General features: G+C 39.9%; 1 protein-coding gene across 2 annotated transcripts; it reads right to left on the bottom strand.

The window, feature by feature from the left end:
- Positions 1 to 1,332: 1,332 nt before the first annotated feature.
- On the bottom strand, positions 1,333 to 20,377 carry FOXRED2 (FAD dependent oxidoreductase domain containing 2). 2 transcript variants are annotated; one of them, XM_007439182.4, is made up of 9 exons: positions 20,101 to 20,377; positions 16,884 to 17,454; positions 15,258 to 15,509; positions 12,348 to 12,614; positions 10,699 to 10,865; positions 9,643 to 9,808; positions 8,449 to 8,690; positions 6,531 to 6,701; positions 1,333 to 4,857 (listed from the first exon to the last, which is right to left on the bottom strand). In XM_007439182.4, the coding sequence occupies exons 2-9, from the start codon at positions 17,408 to 17,410 to the stop codon at positions 4,595 to 4,597; spliced, it is 2,055 nt and encodes a 684-aa protein (XP_007439244.2). In that variant the 5' UTR covers positions 17,411 to 17,454; positions 20,101 to 20,377; the 3' UTR covers positions 1,333 to 4,594. The 2 variants fall into 2 exon arrangements, with proteins under 2 accessions (XP_007439244.2, XP_087997191.1); XM_088141065.1 differs by having other exon boundaries at positions 1,334 to 4,857; positions 16,884 to 17,260.
- Between the last annotated feature and the right edge of the window lie 519 nt (positions 20,378 to 20,896).

Raw genomic sequence — 20,896 nt, 5'->3', positions numbered from 1 at the left:
GTGACAAGCTGCCAAAGCTCCCAAATTATCAGATAAAATCCATTATTAGTGGTGAGAGTAGCTTTATTAGTGGATTTCCCCCGTTCAATCAAATGCTGTTAAAGTGTTGGGGATTCTAAAATAACTGTGTAGAAGCCAGGAGCGGACATTTTCCATACTAGTGGGATTTGTGACTGTTCTGTTTTCAGATGTCTGCAGTAGGACTGTTTCCGCCATCCTCCAGGATATCATATGCCACAGATGGGATGTTTGTAGCCCTCCAGATGTTAAAGTTAACTGCCAGCAGCCCTAGCCAACACAGCCACCTTTGATAGACGATCCGCGTTTTAGTACAACATACAGGAAGGTGACTGAAGGCACTCTCAATCCTCCTATAGAGAGATTTTCCACAGCTGAGTTGAAGGGAGGTCCTTCCGTCCTGGAGTTGGCAGACAACAATGTCTTTTGTCCCCTCTTGCCACTGCCCAATCTGCTTCTATTTCCCCTGTTCCCAGTCATCTGACTTCCTATCAGATTCTACACACCTTGCAGCTGTCCTTGGACAGTGTCACACTAAGGGAAAACTCATTCCTTTAACACTAGTACTGCTAAGAGCGACTTAAGCCTGTATCACTTATAGCCTGGGGATGAGATGGAGGAGACATCACTGAGCACAGCAGAAGAAAGATGTTTCCAGGGCAAGTTTGTGTCAACGCAGTGGGGAAGGGCTCACGGATTGCAAGGAGCATATGCAGAACATTTCCTTTCTATCCTCCCCACCTCTTGCCCATAACACATAGCATTCTGTAGCTAGTGAGAGGTTTTGGTCTCACTGAATGTTTAGATTTGCCCCTTGATTTTTTTCCTTTTCTTTTTGAAAGCCTTGGGGATTTCCCCAGGAATTTCAGAATATATCCTTTTTTTTTACTCCACTTACCTTAACACTCACTCACCTCTGGTTCTCATTAGTGTAATTAATAGAGGAGGGTATGATCTGGTTATCACAAGATTCCATATAAATGGATTAACAGAGTTAGAGTGAAAATAGCGGGCATGTGCAACCTTTATACTAGGAACACAGTTTACTATCTTGGGGAGTATACAGTACGTCATTGATTAAATCTGTTAAGGAAACAGATTTGAGCTTAATTGCTGAAGCTACCTTTCCCTATTCTTGTTACTCCTCCCCCCAACCAAAATTCTGTTTCCAGTGGATTATAATTTTACTAACTCTTCAGCTTTAGCATAAAAGGAAGTAGATGTTCCTTTTCTTTCATGAAGGGAAGAATCTGTTTAAAATGATTTTTATTAAACCACTAAACCTAATTTCATTGAGTCATATTGCAGCATGACACTTAACAAACTACATCTATGAACACTTGAGAAGGATAATAATTTACTAGTTTCCCACAATGTGTTTGCGTGCACCATGCATTTCATCTATATAACTACACTGCTGAGTTTTAAGATAAGAAACATTTCTAAGTTTCCATAATAGGAATAGCTGCCACATAATTTGATTTAAAAAATGTATGTGCATTAGTTAAATCGCCACTTCATTGTGGCATTTGTTAGTTTTCTAAAACTAGCTTTTATTTTATAATGAAGTTTGTTATTAAACTATATTATTAAAAGCCTAAAGAGAAGGGGCCTTTTCTACTATTACTACAGTATCACACAAATTATCTTTAACAGTGTTGCTCCAGGAGCTTTTGTAAAATTGCAAATTTGAAATTCTTCCTTTTAAAAGGCAAAATAGAACTAATTTTAATCCTCATGTGCCTAAGGCCTTTTTGGGGCCAAAGGCAGCACTTGAACTTTGAATAGTATGCTGGAAGTCTGTGTGTGTGTTCCAATGTCCGTGCGTGTGAGATATAAAAACTAAATTGATTTAATTACATTTAAATTAAATATAAATATTATTCCCATATTTAGAATTTTCTCCTTCTCTTACCTTAAGAAATTACAATTCAGCGGAACTTTTGGGAATGGCTCCGCAAACCTTATCCAAGAAAAGATTGCAGTACTGGAAGTCTGAATGCAAAAGCAGATGGACACAAAAACCAACAGACAAGAAGCAAAAGTACTGTGGAATTTAAAATTTTAGTTCTAAACCTTTTAAGTTTGAAAACTTAAAATCTCAAACATGATCGTTTGAGGCTAGCAGTGCCATAGATCAAGTTAGTGAAGAAAGGATTGTCTGTCAAACTGTTAAAACAATTATTAATGATTTGGAAGCAATGAGCCAATTTATCACACTGGGTTTTTTTGTTTTTTGTTTACTTCAGAGCTGGCAAAAAACATTGCCTTTGTTCACTATTTTTATGAGCTCATAAAAATATCCTGAAAGGTTGAAAGGATCGTGAGTCTTTCCCACTCCATAACCGAGCAAAGACAAACACTACTTCTGCTATTAGGCTTTCGTGGTAAAATGAAAACGTTTTAAAGGTTCATCCAGAAGAATACAACCATAACAAAATATATTGTCAGTATAACATTACACAAGTTATTTGCTTGATCTTGGCAGGTATTTTAAGTTAATAAAAATATTCTAGAAAATATGATAGTTCTCAAAATGAAGGAACTGCAATTGCCCTTTCCCCCCTTGGAATTATATGACTATTTAATGAATAAGAGATTTCCAAGCTACTCAAGTATATGGTAGCCTGAGAAGAACAAGGTATCACTGTTCTCTGTGGAACAGTAGCAAAGTAGCTGACCTTCGGAAAAAGTCTCGTACAACCACTGTGGAACTCAGGCTTTGCTTAAAAAACCATATTAATATCCAGCCCTAACTCACAAAGCAATGACATATTCATATTAATTTGAGCCATGCAAATTATAATTTCCTTAAGTATTCATGCTTGAACCTGGAGAGGATTAAGTTCCATTCAGGCTGCTGTACTGATCATGCATATTTAGGAAACAGCAACAATATCTGGACAATAAGAACAGGCGAGAATGAAGATAGATGTAATACGGTAGAATAATGGAGGTAGCTTGATATGTATCAGTATCGTTAAATGAGGGTTATGCTGGTTTCTGGCTTTGTAACTGAACACAACTAGTTCCTTCTTCAACACTGACCATTAATAGCAGTGATGGGCAATTTGGGGTAGTGTTCATAACATTATCAACAACCATCCACTGCACCATTTCCCCCGAGCAGGTTTTAAACTACATGTTTTGTTATTTAAAAACATATAGAGAAATGATTATTTGAAAAGATGCAAAAATAAGGTATTGCAACCATCTTAAAGGAAAAAAAACTGACAAAAGCAACACGAAATAGATTCTCTGGTGTCGCTGCAAAAATTTAAAAAAAGAATATAAAAATTTAGATAGCGAGTCTGCTTGTACCTAAGGAATTCAAATTTTCCTATATGACAGAATTGTCTGATCTTCACATATTTTAATGTGACTAAACCAAAAGTGCCCAGTAGAAATGCTATCAAGCATCCCTTTTTGGATTCATATAAATACCCCTAGTTTCTCTAATATGAATTCAGGAACACAATTGGCATCAGGCCACTGGCATATCTAGCTCAATACTATTTATCCTTCTCTAATCTGCACCTCCAAACATGTTGGAATGCAGCTCTCGTCATCTCTAGGGCACAGACCGTAGAACTACCCTGCAACTTTTGTTGTTGTTTAATTTGGTAATGTTAGTGTAGCCTTCCTCAACCTGCTAGCTCTCAGATGTGCTGGATTTTCCTCCCTAATTTATAGCCATGACAATGACTAGCTGAGAATTTTGGAAATGTAGCCCGCACGTCTTGAGGGCATCAGATTGAGGCAGTATGTGCCAGGAATCAAAGCAGAGATGTTCTATGTGCAAAATGTGCGCTTTGCTTGCCACTTATGCTGTGGGCCCCTCCTCTATGGACTCTGCTGGAACAGAAGGAGAGAATGTATGAACATCATTCATTCTATCTGCTAAACAACCAGAAGATATAAATAAGAGATGGGCTTGGATTATTTCCAGTTTGCTGCACCCAACTCAATGGTAGTCAGAGGAATCAATGCACTGGAGGTAAGGGTGCAATAAAGTGCAGACAGTATTCCTAACCTACTTTAAAAAATATCAGAAATACATTTACAATAGGAAACACTTGACTGAACTAAATTAAGTGGGGCATAGTGCAAACAGAAGAGATATTCTGTTAACATGCAAGAACATTCTGTCTTGAAATAAGCAAGTTGGCATACAAGAATGCCAGTTCTGCAGAACACACTAATGACTATGGTAACAGTGCATTTTGGCAACGTGGTATAAAAGAAGCCAGGCTTACTTATTCACTCTTACTGGCCTAGAGACATCCCTCTTCTCTGTTGTCTACAATGCATAACATTTCCCACCTCCAGAGGCTAACAGCATCCCATTAAAGTCTCATCTGTTTGGTTCCACCAAGCAGCATATAAATTCATGCTCATACCGATCTGCAAGTTTGTGCAAGAACATGGTACATATAATAATTCTTGCTGAGATGTGGTCCTCCTCTAGGAATGAGTAGTAACCCAAGCAGATATACTGGAAGTTGGAGCTCCTCTGAAAATCTGGGCCATGGTATTGTGCTGTAACACTTGTGAATTTTAAACAGTTGGGTAGAGGCTAAAGTTCATCCTTGGAGCTCATAAGATGCTGCAGCTGATGACTGGATATCTTGGCATCTTTTGGCAGCTGGTTGTGGGATTGCACACTGCCACTGTCCTGTTCATCTGGAGACTCCATAGCTGTGTAGTCCTCAACCAGTTCTGTTGCTACTCTGTGACGCTGAAGCTTTTCACTTCCCACAAGTCCTTGCTTTGTCATGTACCCTTGCTGGCAGAAGGGAGGCAACTTCAAGTGAGTGAAGGCAAACAGAAAGCAGGACTCTGTACAAAGGGAGGGAAAAAGTGATCTCCATCAAAGGCCTTATAAATGGTTATATCCAAGAACTGAAACAGAATAGTAGTAAGTGGTAGCAGCATTTTCCTCCACCAAGAAGACTATGGTTTTTAGTTTGTAATTGATTTGCTAATTCTAGCAAAGATTCCTATGTGAATCAACAACACTGAGCTAGACAGTCTGAGTTTATATAAACCTCTATTATAAGGAAATATGTAATATTGTTAGAGGCCAGCCCACTCAGAAATAAGTATATACTATAGCAGAAAAAAAAATTAAACTGTTGGTTGAGCAAATCTTATGCTCTAGAGCAGATTTCAATAGTCTCAAAAGTTCAGCCTAAAAAAAAATTAAAAATTAGCAACACAAGTTTGTAGTCCTTAAAGTTGTGCAATGTATGGTCAATGCTCACTGAAACCTCAGCATATAAAGCAGGTCTGGATAAATGTCGTTGGCTTTGAGGGTTTAACCAGGCTTTACGTGGCATCTTGAGGCCCATACTTCAAAAATGCCCATTTTGGGAGGAGGTTTAAAGGATACAATGGTACCTTAAACATCTACAAGGCTTTAGGTGGAAATTAAAACTGCCAAACTGTCTCAAAATAAAAAGACCCCATTTTCTAGCTAATTGCATTCCTGAAGAGGGTTCTGGGGGCACCCAAAAAGGATGCTGGTGGGCCACAGGGAGCCTCCCTCAAATTGTACTTTTTGCTCTTCCGATGTAAAGACATGGACTTTGTTGTCTTCTAAATAGTTCTCTGACTTGCAGGTAGATTACAGAATTCCGTGCTAAGATTTGCTTTATTGAACAAGCTATAACACAACTAATGCTCAGCTATAAACCACAGTAGCTGTATCTGTATATCAATAATAAGCCCAAATCAAACCAAGCATATAAAGCTTATTAGTTTAGGAGATGTAAATAGACAATGTACAAGCAAAATTTAGCTCAATGTGTTTGTTCTCTTGTCCCCACAAGAGCAAAAACTGTAGGCAAGAAGAATACCCATCTGCTTCCCTGGCAAACAGACTGAAAATCTTTGCACAAATTTAGTGCTGAAACTTGGGAGATGGATGAAACAGACTTGTAAATGAATTTGTGAATGAGTTTACAATCTGCCCATAATCAGAAACTGTAACTTTCTGGGGTATTTGACTGAGAGGAGGCATGCAGATATGTTTACTAGTATTTATGACACGTCTGGAAGAATTCACTTTGCCTTTAGCATGCTAATCCAGAGAATAAATTTCTTGCAGGAACTCCACAGAACTCTACAAAGCTCTTAAATCCAGTTTTAATATGCAGTTCTTCTAGCACTGAAAATGTTACCTAGCTGAGTAACGAAACATTTGCAAGAAAACAACCAAGCTCAGAGAACCCCAAGGACTCCACAGTGCACTTCTCAGCACAAATATTTTACCTATAAGTCCAAATTGTCTTTTGTTAACTTTGTGCTCATTTCAGGTGATCATGAATTCATTTGCAATATCTCTGGTACTATTACCTTCCAAGGGCTCCATAGAGATCACGAGATAGACCACTTTGATGAGGGGCTATGTGTACACATGGATCTGGGCTGAAAGGAATCTGAATGGTTACCTGGCCTATCTACCTGCTTCCATTCCCTGTGAGTTCATTCCTAATTAGCTCCCAGAATACCTGCATAGAATCTGCGCAAGTCAGTTTCGAGGCAATTCTCCAAGAAACGTCTCAGTGGGAGGACGTGTGCGTTTGGAGCAGTCCAGTCAGTCAGGAAGTCCTCCACAATGTGATGGATTGCATCTGGGCGGGGCAGGGGCCAGTCTGGTGGGCAAAGTCTCATCTCACGTTCTGTTGGGAGAAGTCAGAGAAATTTATCACTATGCCAGAGACAGAGAAAGAGAGAGAGAGACTGAAAGAGCAAAGTGAAAGAATGGGCAAAAAGCTAATGTGACAATGCTGGCTGGAGAGTCCTGGATTGCAGAAGCTTGCTTTACAACTTAGCATTCAACAACAAAAGGCCGATTAAACAAACTGTATTTTCCTAATGCAAGGCTGAGAACTTCCTTGCAAGGATGAACTGCACTTTAATTTTTTTTTGGTTTTCCAGGGACCACAAATTATGGCAGATCATGTCACCAGAAAGGACAAGAACAACATTTTGGTGCATTTTGTGGGAGTGCATTAAAATCCCTCCAAAAATGGGATAAAACAGCATCCACATATTATTTGGACTTATCTCAATCATACTTTCTGCCAAATTATGATTTGCATAATCAAACCAGATAAAACCTGCCATATTTATACAGTTGTCACAAGTGAGAAGTTACAAATGGAGCCTTTAACAATATCCTTCTTGCTAACAACACCATTCCTGGTCAAGGTACCCACCAAACCACTATTCTATTCCACAGAATACTGTGTACAGATGGTGGCTTAGAAAAATGTGTATAATTCTTTCCTGACAAAGTTGTGCTCAAATTTAGTGCTAGGAATGTAATCTCAGCAAATATTTGGCCTTTTAGTTTGATGTTTTTTGGCTTGGAGATTGTGAGGACATGGACAAGGTGTATACAGATGAGGGCTGCCCCTGGTTTATTTGACCCTTATTTCTCTTGACTGACTAAACTGTCCAGACCAATATTTAATATTTAAGGGATATGATCAATGCCTCATTGTGAGAGGGATGTGTTCCCCATGTCCAAAGAATGTTATAATAAGACTTTAACTGAAGAAACCCTCCCTTGATTCAGAATATCTGTAAAACAGGGCAGTCTCAAATATTCAATTCCTTGGAACTCCAAACATCTGCCTGATTTTCTAGACCCATTTCATTTGGGGTTTTGGCTGGGATATGTACTGAAACTACTTAATCATCTTGATAGTCACTTGACCTATGCCAAGAAATAAATGCACTAGTAAAGGTCCACTGATTTCCTTAGGATTTTTATTAAGTAATAATGTAATTTAGATTTTTAATGCTGGATTCTACTTTAAATTTTGGTAGCTATCTTGAGCACTTACTTGAGTAGAAAGGCAGAATAGAAATCAAAGAAATACAGAAATAAGTAGAAACTGCTCCTTTTGCCGGGGGGATAAATTATTGGTTTTTAAAGAGTAAAATGATTGCCTTTAGACTTGGAAGACCCTTGGAAGAGTCTGGGGAATAGGAAAAGAATAACTTGCAGGTCATGAATTGCCCTTCCTTAACCTGTCAATCAAACACTATAGGAAGCATAAACAGTGAAAGCATGACAGATTTCTTTCCTTAACAAACATTTTATTTATAGTGTGTCCTGCACTGGGGCCCAGTCCAACCACATTCAAAATCAACAAGTTAAAAACCTACAGCAGTTAAAACTAATATAAAAGCACATCCAAAGTGGCCAAAGGGGTCTCTGATCTGGTGTGGCCACTTTTGCTGTACCTATCACTGCCTAATGCCTCCTTAATGCTAGCTATCCTATCTTTATAAATCAGCCCCAGCACACTACCAAGCTATCCAAACCATACTAAAATATATCCAAATTTCTGACGTTTTTAACATTACATGAAACACTGTAATTAGCAGAGAAGGAACAAGAAATACATTGCTTACCAGTGGGAAGCTGCTTATAATAATAAATAACAGGATGCAGGAAGTTAGACTGCCAAGCATGCTGTGGCTCCCCTACTGCACGGTTATAGTAGAAGACATCCTTGTCAGGACCAGAGAAGTTCTTTCCATACTCCATCATAATGACAAAAAGCCCATTCTGCACCTTCCTCCCTGTGCGCCACTCCAGGTCTTGTAGGACTCCAGCTGGATACTCCTCCAGGTATTCAAATTTTGTAGCGTTCCTAGGACCAATCAAAACAAATACATTTCAAATATATCAAAGCAAGTTGGATATGCTAATAATGGGGTGTTCAGTGAACTGACTGCACTGCAAAGGAGAAACATTTCTTTTAAATGGGACTCCATTCTCTACCCCACCCAGTTCATCATTTGGAGGTGATTTTAAATTCTGCTTTATTCTATAATTGTCAAGCATCAGCTATGGCTGTATGCTTTTGGCTAAACTCTATACTCCAAAGAGATCTGACCACTGTCAATTGTACGTTCATGACTTATGGATTAGAGCATTGTAACATATACTACAAGCAGCTCCTCATAAAGTATAGGAACAACTTTGAGTATGTTCTTGCTTGAATCCTTTAGTTCATGCACTAAGTTCTGAATTTAGCAGAGCAAAAATGTGTCACCAGAACCAATGCCACTACCCTTCATAAATGAGCTCTTGCACTGATCACATACTTCTCAAAAGAACAGTTTTAGGGGAATCCTCTTTAGCATCAAGGACTGTAAAACATAAAAAGAATCAGTGTAACATGGTTAACATGTTGCACAAAAAACTGGAAAGACCAGGTTAAATACCAAATCTAGTTAATGACTGATGCCTTTGGACCAATCATTAACTCTCCACCCTATCTACCTTATAGGGTCATTAGGGGGAAACTGGGCAGAACCTATTATTGGATGAGTGGAAATCTACTTGTCTAACTGGATTTCCTTTTTCTTTTTTCTGCCCTGCAGCTCTTATGCCTCCCAAAATCTGCTTTCCAGTTTTTATAAACACTTTTAGAGCAGGCTTGGAGGGTATATAAAGTGCCATGAAAGTGGCAGAAAAGGGAAAGGAGGAAGAGGGAGAGAATTAGTTGGTTACACTTGACAAAAGTTCTGCTCACAGGAGTTAACTGATTCCATTCACTGATTCTAAAGGAAAAAAAATGGGTATCATTACTCACTCACTCTTTCAGCAGAATGATGTCTGCTAATACACTAAACATCTGATAGAGCCCAGATGCCTCATTCACCCGCCTGACAATAGCATTTGTTAGCTGCACAACAGGATAGCTGGAGGCTGGCCAGGGCACTTCGTGGTGACGGACTTCTAGTAAGCGATGAACTGCACGGGCTGCATTGGGGGGAAGAACAAAAGAGGCAGATATTATCATTTAATATTACATGCTAAGAGAACTACCCACATAATAAGACCACTGAAATGTGCAACAAGTGAATTTTGGGCCATAGTTAAACAGCTTACAACTATTTCGTATAGTTTCACGCTATAGCAGACTGAAGAAAAACATGGATAATGCTGTTACTACATATTCTTTGACGGTCCCACAGCCTCTTAAAACTACAGATTCAGCTTTCTGAACCTCTGTTGACCTTCATTTGATAGACTTAGTAATATCATAACCAGAGCTGGGGAGACCATGTCCCTCCAAACAGTGATGAGGGATGACAGAAGCTGTAGCTTAGAAATACCTGGAGAACCACAAATTCTGCCAGCTCAATACAGAAAATGCTTTTCTTTGTAGCAACAATGAGAAAGATCAGAGAAAATCTGATATAGTGGGTGGCTATTGTAGGTGTACCACCTGAATATATTTGTCCCTTCCTATCCCTTTTTCTTTTTGCATTTTATCATATTACAGTATATTGAAATGGTAATTTAAATCTTTTTACAGTGCTTAAAAACATTTGGCAGCATAATAATTCTTATGCACTGCATAATAACTAATTGGCTTTTCAAGTGGAATTTCAAGTTGTGTTCTTCACCTGCATTTGCTACTTTTCATTAGATCTTCTGCTTGCTTATAATGGAAAAGGTATTGCTGATAAAATGCAGTACAACAATGCTATTTCTGTTGATAATAAACTGTGAATAAAGAATGTAAAATGGAATAATTTGCTTAAAAGGGGAAAAAAAGGATGGGCTTCAAATATCTGAACAACTTCACTGCTGGGCTTGCTCACATTCACTTTCTACACCACCCGCTCCCCCATCTCCAAACTCACCTGTGTATCGGAACCCATGAATAAAACCTCCAGCAGATTTCCTAAAATCCACCGAGTGGCTTGCAGTTCCCAGAAGAAAGAGACCTCGAGTAGCTTTGGCTTCATAGCTGGGCTTGATCAAAGGATACTTCTTCTTACTGCCCTTACCTTGCATCAAGCCAACAGACCTGTGGGGGGAGGGGGGCAGAACAACTGAGAAACTCACCAAGTTGAGAATGGAATCTGGCTGGCTTCACAGATTGCAACAGAAGGGGCAGCACATCAGCTTTGATCTCAAGACCATCTATATGTGTCCTCCAGTTAAAAGGGCTCAGGAAATATCCCTTTTAGAACAACACTCTTCCTCAGCATAAGGCAACTGTCTAAATGTACGTTTAAGACAGAGAACGTCAACAGTGTCACTGTGGGTGTCCCTATGCCTGAACTGCAAGTTCTTCTTTATAGATTTTATTCATGCAACATGCAGGAAGTGCTTATGAAATAGGTCCTAAATCTCACTAGTATATTTGGGAATGGACCTAATTCTCTATTGCATACATGTGTATCAAAATCAAGTATGTCTGTATTTTTTTGAGTGCTGAATTCCTGAAAGAATCAAAATTATGTGATTTATCTTTGTAAGCAGTAAAGGGTCAGGGGCTCTGCTTTCAGCTTCTGATAAGTCCCCCAGACAGCTATAGTTTAACTCAGTGTGGTCCAAACTTGGCCACTTTAAGATGAGTGGACTTCAACTCCCAGAATTCCCCAGCCAGCAGAATTCTGGGAGTTGAAGTCCACTCATCTTAAAGTGGCCAAGTTTGGACAACACTGGTTTAACTTATTGACAATCAGGCACATTATCACAGTTTGGGGACAGAACTGAAGCATATCAACACATTGCTGCCCTGAAATTAAACAGGATTATGATGCGATGATACTTAAGTGAGTGCACCCTATTTACACAGCTACTGGGTTTTTAAGGAGAACAAAGCAAGCTTCATAGGTAGCACAATACTCTTGTTCTATTTAAAATATTTCTGTAGTATGGAAAATATTCATGAATCTTTCATTTATCCATCTGGCTTTAGAGCTACAGTATTAAAGAGTCTACATGTCTCTCTCACAAAGGACATTGTTGCAGTGCCCAGTCATGCTTTAACACTGGCAAGCCTAGTTTTTGGTCGCACTAGTAATAACTGGAAGGAGAGGAGGAAATCACAAGTGAGTTAAGCACCGCTACAATAGATATCTGAAACAATGCTAGATTAAATGAATGAGTAACCATAACGAAACCCAAGTAATTGTTATTTTACTTTAGACTGAATTAAGGGATAGCAACTGCAAAATGATTGCATTAAAAAAAGATGGATGAACATCTTACTGCTCACACAGACCCAGAAGGATAAAAGACAATGTCATGAGAATTGCAAAAACTTTTGTCAAAACTCCAAACCATTCTGCTATGGAACAAAGTTTGCAAACATGAAATGGATCATTACAAAATACTGCAAATATTGCATTTATTTAATAAAAGGTGGGAAAGCATTTCACATGACATTTAGTTTGTTTTGAGGCTCAGAATGTTTCAGCCATGCCACATGCCTATCTATACACATCAACCCTCTCAAACATCCCGTCTGTCTGTCACTTTACAACCAATCCTATCTTACTTGTTGAATATGGAAAAGTCAAATTTCCAACCCAGGCAGCGAATGGCACGGTCATAAGGGGCACGAGTGGCAAAGTTGTCTAATTCGTCCTGTGGAAGAGTCACAGATTCTGGGTCACTGCTATTGCTGTTCTCCAAGTAGAACCGGAGGGTGATATGCAGCTTTCCTTTTCTATCTTTGATGAGAACTAGGTCTTCTAGATCACCTTCTATTAGTCCATCCAGAGACTTCAACTGATATGTGTCCAGGAGGCCATTGTTAATTGCTCTAAGGAAGGGGAAAAAAAACAACAGGTGGGATATAAACTTTACATGCCAATTTTAGAAAGATGATTGCCACTCACTGTGACAATTCAAGATTAAATACAGAAACATTCCGGCTACATATGAAGCAACTTCTTGTGTTACTATTGTGTTCAACATTAGTTTTAATATTTTAATGGAAAAGGGAAAACGTTACTTTTGTTTGATTTCAAATTATTATATATTCTTTTGTAAATATACTAGGAAGACGATTAACAAATATAACAAACAGAATGACTTGTGGAAGGCGACGAAAAAAAAAAAGTAAGGGAGCATTCTTTGTAAGAATGTAAGCCCTTCCCAAAAGAAAAGGAAAAGAAAAAACAATTGTTTGTTATAATCCAAACAATGACTTCCCTGGATGTCCTCACACTAAGTTGTGAATGGCCATAGCTTTCTATGGTGTAGGGGCTAAGGTATCAGACTAGATGTGGGGAGACTCAGGTTCTAGTCCTCCTTTAGGTGCAGAAGCCAGCTAGGTGACTTTGTTCCAATCACTCTTTCTCAGTCCTAAACCAGGAGGTTGAAAAACATAGTCTCCCAACCCACACTGGATCAGCATGGTAGATGTATGGTCCATTACATTAAAAGAAGAGAGCTTCATCCTGCAGTGCACTGGTCTGAGATGATGATGATCATCATCATCATCCCATGCCTCACTGAAATCAAGGATATCTCACTTATGTGTCTACACTTGCTCATACCATACCTCTTCCACAGATACAAATCTATCCCATGTCCTGTTCCTTGAAGACTAGAAGAAAGGCCCACTCTATGACAAACATCAGTGACCAAAATGCTTCTGCCTGGTCCTTCAAAGAGCTGTTGTCCTATTTACTCTAAGCAGGCTGAGGCAGGGACAGGAGTGAAAAGGGGGATGGGGCGTGGAACAATGGTACCAGGCAGGACTGAGTTATCAAACAAAATAGAAGTGTGCATGTGGACTGGCTGCTAGAAAAAAAGTGAGCCAAAAAGGGCTGTTTGGCTTATGGCAGTCTGAGCTATTAGTCCACTCAACACTCCTCCCAACTGTCTCAGGTGGGCCTGGCTGTTCTTCCTAAATAATATTACAGTGTGTTCAAACCAGGATAGAGAGGCCATTGTTGATCTCTACTGTTTACCTGACCAACCAAGAAGATGTGCCTTCCCAAAAACAAATTGCAGATTTTTTCAGAAAAAAATTGAGTGATGGGAAACTTTCATTATTCCAACATCTGTTGGGAGACAAATTCTGCAAAGCATAGTCCTTCCAGGAAATTCCTGACTTCTGTCATTAACAGCTTTTTTCTTCAGAGGGTTGAAGAAGGCACAAGAGAAGAATTAGTTACCCTTGATGTGATGCTAATCAAGAGGGACACTTAATCTAGAAAATGAAGTTGTTATTTGAAAGGAAAATAAAGCTGAGTATAACTGAAAGCATATCTTGGACTTCAAGAAAGTTTTGAATGAACTCAGAGTAATTATAAGTACGGTTCCATTGCTGGAGAAGTTAATAGGAAGAGGAGCCCAAAGTGGATAGAGTTCCTAAAAAAGGAGATATTACAAGCACAACTGGAAGCAATTCTAGCAAGGAAAAAGTGGAATATGGCAGAAGACAATGATATGGCTGCACAAAAAGCTTAGTAAAGATCCAGAAGCAAAAAGGAAATATATGGGAGATGGAATGAAGGACAGATCACTAAAGAATGGCAATTGTAGAACAGTCCAGAACTGCAGAAATTATATTTGAAAGGCTAGAGTTCAAAATGAACATAGGTTGGTAAAGGATCCTAAGAACTAAAGCATTTCTTCAGATACATTCAACTTCAATGGGAAAAAAAAGAATTGATATACCAGTGAAGAGAGCAAAATATTAACAGATAACAAAGAAAAAGCAAAACAATTTTATTCCTAATTTGGCTTCTCTAACAAGAGGGTATGTGTTGCACCAGGCAATTATAAGAAGCAGAAAAAAGGAGCAGGATTAAAACCAATCAAAACATGATCAGGGAATCCTTTTTCCTCTTAATGAGTTTAAATATCCAGGGCCAGATGAACTGCATCCTAGGGTACTGAAGTAACTTGCTGATGGTTTGGCTGAGTACTTACATATTATCTCTGAGAAAACCTGGAGAACTTGTAATGACTGGAAGGTGATCTATAGACCAGTCAGACTGACATCAATACTTGGGGAAATTCTGGATCAGATTATAAAGCAATTGTTCTGTAAGTACTTTAAAAATGCTATTTGCCAAGAATAAGTCTTGCCAGATTAAACTTATTTTGTGATCAATTAATTTTCTTAATAAGCTAGAGAAACAGTCTAGACATATCTTGATTTAGCAATATATCTGACAGAATACCCCAAGACATTCCAATTAGCAACCTAATTAAATGGGAGGTGCATCGCATGACCATTAAATGAATACACAGCTATTTCAAAATTCATATTCAAAGTGTGTTGATCAACAATTCTGTTACACTGGAGGAAGTATAAAGTGAGGGGCAACAAGATTCAGTCTTGGGTCCTGAACTCTTCAACATTTTCATTTGGAATTTGGATGAATACAAAAAAAAAAAAAATCATCTCTGAATCTATGTAACAGGTCATATGAATATGAACTCTTACCTCAGATCTCCAACGTAGTGAGTAGCCCAAGAAAGACGAACTCGAGAGCGGCCTACCATGTGTACAAAATTGGTGACACCCAAAATGTTCTCTGCTGTTTCAAACGCAGAATTTCCCCGACCCAAGATCAATACAGACTGACCAACAAAATCTTTTGGGTCAATGGACACAGATTCATAACCTTCAACATATTCTGAACCTGGAAAGTTCACCTGGTGAGGAACCCACATACCTGTGGCCACCAAAAGAACACTAAAACAGAGAAAAAGGATTTGAGTTAGGGTCAGTCATATTATATGTCAAAATATCTTATTCCAGAGCTATTTACATGCTTTACAAAATCATCAAACATTTATCTAAAGTTTATCATACATGAACAATAAATTGTGTTCATGTATGATAAATTTTGCAAAAAACTATGGTGTATAGACTGAGAAATCCAAAAACTTCAAAATTAGCTTTCAAGTAGTTTAGAGTAGGGTAGGCATTTTTACTTATCAATTTAGTGGAAGAGAAAAAGCAAAAGATCACACTATAGCAATTACCAGAAACAGACTGAAAAGAGCATTTCAACATGCAGTGTATTTTAATAAAGTGAAAATCTGAGTTGAGACTATTAAAAGAGAGTTTGATTAGAAAATAGCTACTGTATTTTCATTCTGCTACTTCTAAAAATGTATGATGTGACTATACTGAAGGGTTTTTTGGTACAATGGCAAACAGGGCAAACAAAATCAGAAAGGGTACAGAAACAGGCAACAAAACTGATCCAGCAAGTTTGGAACACCTTTAATTAGTAGAAAAAGTATGTTTTCACTTACTGGTATAAGAAAAGGGAAAAATTTGCACAGAGGGATAATACAAGACTTTTCAAAATTATAAACTGTACAAAAAAGGAAATAATCTTTCTCAGTTATGTTATCTATTTAACAGATTTATATGCCTCCCAGTCTCACTAACTGTGTAAGTCTCACCATGTTAAAGTTGGTAATTGTTGATGATCAATCTATTTATGGGAGAGTGGCAAAAAGTATCCTACTGAGGAACTCAATGAACAGGATGCACTGTACAGGAGCAGACAGACCTGTCATTTGAAGCTAATGCTTCATGTAATGCTTCACACACCACAGGAAGGACCTTGAATTATGTCCCGCAAGAAATCAGTCGCCAGTGCAGCTGTTTCAACACAGGGATAATGTGGAATCTCCTGGAAGTTGCTCACCATCCCCACTGCTGCATTTCAGACCAGCTGCACTTTCTGGAATGTCTTCAAGGCAATTCTATAAACAGCATACTAGAATAATGCAAGCAGCTCCCATCGTACTGATGGCAGGTCTGTCATCTCCAGCAACATGTCCATATTCCGAATGTATGTGTGAGAGGAAAGTTCTGTTTTATCTGTGAGTGAAAGGGGATGGAACGGGGTGTGTGTGTGCAGGTACCCAGCTACATCTTGAGAGGGGTTTCTTTGAAATATGCACTGGTACCTAAATTATCTTCATCCCCAAAAGATGGCTTATGTGCACACAATACCAATAACCAAGAAAAACTGCATTTTTACTTTGGGAGCATCCATGAAATATGATGACATTTTTCTACGGACAGATGAAGTTATTCACCACTTACCTGCATTTGTAATTCTGAGCATTTTGGTCAGTAAGGATGAAGTAATGACCATTCCAAGCCTTGGAGTCTTTTTCCAGCATCACAAGTACAATGGATGTGTTATAGTGCACCTGGAGGTCTAGTATGGAAGTAAAATCAGCCAGATAGCGCACCATAGCATCAGCATCAGGGAAGAAATCCTGAGAGTAGTGCCGAAAAAGCAGTTGGCTATTGTGGCTAAGTAATGAGTTCCAGTCATGGCGAAGGTTGAATTCGCTATTGAATTTGCCAGTGTAACGTTTATTGATGCTGATCAATTTTCGATGACGGGGATACAAGGTGAAAAAGCGCCCTGGTGTAGTTCCACGCTCAAAGACAACGTAGTCCCGACCTGCATGCTGAAGGAAATAGGCCATCTGCAAGCCTGAAGGCCCAGCCCCAATAATACAATAGTCATGATAGAGAAAGCCATTAGACCAGGAAGAGGCTATGGACAAGGCAAAAATTAGCAAAAGTTCTTGCACATACTGCAGAAACGATAGCACCATATTGCTGGTAAGGTGGCTAAGTTTGTTCAAGGCACTTTTGAGAACTGACAAGAAAAAGAAAAAAATTCACTGAAATTTTTCAAGCTTGCTTTAATTGCATTGGACAACACAGATCACACATTCTATGCTTTGATGTGGTTCACACATCGCATTAGGTCATGGTTTACTTAACTACTGGTTGGAGAATATTTATTCAGTGTATTTACTGCTTTTCTACTCTGGAATCTTGTGTAACAGTAAGTGATACATCATGGCTGCCAAATCACAAGGATCTGTTTAGCAAGTTGTGCAAACCCGAAGTCAAACAAGCCACATTATGGCTTAGCACAATGTAGGAATCCAGACAGTGTCTTTTTTCCCCCTGTCTCTGAGGTTTAACCACAACAAGGTCTTGCTCAATTCCATTCCAGAAAACAGGAAGGGGAAAAGGATAACTAAGCACCTCTTTTGAAAACTGTATCATCTCGAAAACCATTGCCTAACCAGAATACAAGACAAAACCTGATTGCTCTGGGCCAATGTGGCAAGCACAAATATTTGGCCTATGCAGCCATTCCTTAGGTTCCTGTTAGCACACCTCCCAAACAAGATTGCTGGGAGGATAAACTTGCAGAGAAATACTATGTATGCCAGCTTGACCTCCTAACATAGAAACAAAGAATTCAGACAAAAATAGTCTCCCGATGGCTCTTTTCTCTTTATCTTGGTATTTTTTCAATTTTAGTTTTTTAGTTTATAGAAATTATTCAAGCACCTAACCTTATAGAAATCTTAGGAGGCTTTCATAACTGACCATCAATTAAGCCATGTAAAAACCCTTTGTGACAGAAATCAGCAGGCCAAAAAAAATTACTACAAACGGTCCAAGTTGCTCATATAAAGTCATATCACTGACTTGAACAACCTTTTGCCTACTGCAAACTCTAGCAGCTCTCCAAAAGTCTTTGACAAAAACCACTATTCAGTGACAGCATTTTGGGGAGACAGAATGGGTAGAATAGTATCCGCCACCCCTGAACCTTGTGGGAAAAGAGGATTTTACTACCATTCAGGGATGAGGGAGGGTGAGAAAAGGACACAGGAGCTACTGAAGAGGCTGCCAGGGCTCCCTGAAGTCTGGATCCAGTTTTGATTTCATCAGATCAAAACATTACTGAACCTCATGTTATTTCTATATATGCATTTACAAATGCTAATGCATGACTAGAAAAAACTTTGTCAATACAGTAGTACCTCGGATCACGAACACTTCTGTTCACAAACAATTCGGGTCATGAACAGCACCGTTCGCAAAATTTTGCTTCCGTTCGCGAACTCCGCATCGGGTGACGAACAGGATCCGCGGCCATTTTCCCTGCTGACCCACATGGTCGTGGCTTCCTGTAGAGAGGGCGACTCTCCCTCCAAATAATAACCGCCTCCCCACCCACCTTCCTGTCCTCCACACCAGAAGTCACCTCAAGCAAGGTTAGTGTTCTCTCTCTTCATACTGTACTGTACTGTACTTTGTTTCATATTTTTGTGGTTTAAAAAAAAAATACATATGGTTCAGAATGGATTAACCGTATTTACACTGAACCTTATGGGAAAATTTGATTCAGGTCACGACCAATTTGGGTCACAACTAGAGTCGCGGAGCGAATTAAGTTCGTGACCCAAGGTACCACTGTATAAACTTAAAATTTACCTCCTAAGCACAAGAAAAGCAAAACAGAGCAAAAAAAAAAAGTAATGTTAATGTCTTAAACAAGGACTCTCTAGAAAAGATTTGGATTCAATAATTTAGTCAGGAAAAAGGAATGGATTGGGATAATCCCTTTCTGCTAAAATCCTGCCCCCCACTCTCATTGTGTGGTCCATAACAAACAGAAGCAAATTTTTCAATCTGGTGGTGGGTGGGTGGGTGGGGGAGCTTTTTATTTAGCATTTCCATCCCACGCATATCATCAGAGAAAAAACATTCAAATACAAGCCCGGGTGATATCTTTGCTAAAAGGTTGAGAGAGCTTGACACAACACCTTGTTGTTTTCCTGATCACCCTTCTAGTCTTTGGCCCTGGGATTTCCTGCTGGTCTCCCTTTCAAGTCCTAAGCAGGTTGAACCTGTTTAGCTTTTTCAAGATCAGCCAAGATTGGCTACCTGCTGCCACCTGCTGTGACAATTTCTTTACTGGGACTAACCCAAAGCAACCTAAAATGATGTAGAAGCCTTCAAATTCCCTAGCACTCTTCAGGGAGGTTTTCATGAACAGAAAACCTTGCAGGTCCATTATTTTGTTTGGCCTAATTAAAGTATTACCCAGCTAAAGAGTTTGGACTATTTTCCCCATGGACCAACAGCGTCTTAGAAAAAGAGACACTGGGCGTTTGAAGAAAAAGCCACTAACAAATGAGGTTTCAATATCAACTGAACCTAACCCGATCCGGTGTCCTCCCACTGTGCTAGCCAACATTATGGAAGTCGTTGTTTAACATGTTTGCAAACCACCTAGAAGGAAGGAGGGGCTAAAAGGAGCCCAAAGGCTGATCAGCCTGATCAACCCAACACGTGCAAGTCCTCCTCCGGTTCTGACGGCACAGAAACAACGCGGCCGTTCTTAAGGACCTCCACCGTAAACAGCCACAACATCCGACGGACTCCCAAAGGGAAAAGGGGCGCGATCGGCAACCTGCGTGATGTGCTGACGTACCTGGGGTCTCCGTTGTCAGCGGAGCTGCTAGGGAAGCCTCAAGCGCTGGCGGGTGCACGCAGCAGGGCGCGCCAGACCAGCACGGTCGAAGCCATGGCCGTGCAGATCCTCCCAGGCAGAAGCAGCCGGAAGGCGCACCGCGAGACCCCGGGCTGGAGCAGCTCGCCTCGCGCGCCGCCTAACCAGGGCAGCTAGCCCCGCGACCCGGCCAGCAGCCGGAGTCTCACGTGACGCGGCGTTTCGAGCGGGCGCCAGGCCTTCCCCGCCTCCTTGGAGCCCCCCCCCCGCCGCCGTCATGTGGTCCCTGGAAATGGCGAGCGTCGCATCGCGTCGCGTCGCACTGTTTGAAAAAGGCAGGCGCCAAAATGCCCGTCCCTTAAAGTCCAAGACGTAGGAGCGCGGAAAGCTCCCTTCTAAACGCAGATTATACAATGCAAGATCAAATACGAAAACTGCAGTTAAAACATGCGGGCCAATTAATGCGATGTCAATAGATGACATTAGGAACTGAATAGCACCCACCCTTAAAATCCTGAGTAAAAAAGTCAGCTTAAATCTGTTCGCCGGCCTGGGTTGTTTGCAAAGTAACTTACTGCAAATTATCCGTCTGTTAGCCTGTGGGTTTGAGGCCGTGCTTTGCAGTATAATTTGCCCTGTGAGCTATTTTCTGGGCGGAACCCGAAGGCGAGGAATTGAAGAGCCTCCGCTGAGGGCAGGCGGACTTCGGGTTTGCCGAATCTACCATGAAGACGTTGCTTTGTTACTACCCCCCCGTTCACCGGTGATGTATGTACCT

This window comes from Python bivittatus, unplaced genomic scaffold (assembly GCF_059951505.1).
Source record: "Python bivittatus isolate LINGU-HERP-01145 unplaced genomic scaffold, Pbiv_v1 ctg000330_np1212, whole genome shotgun sequence".
Taxonomy (NCBI): domain Eukaryota; kingdom Metazoa; phylum Chordata; class Lepidosauria; order Squamata; family Pythonidae; genus Python; species Python bivittatus.
Note: the sequence above shows the minus strand (reverse complement) of the source record. Positions and strands in the feature narration are given on the sequence as shown.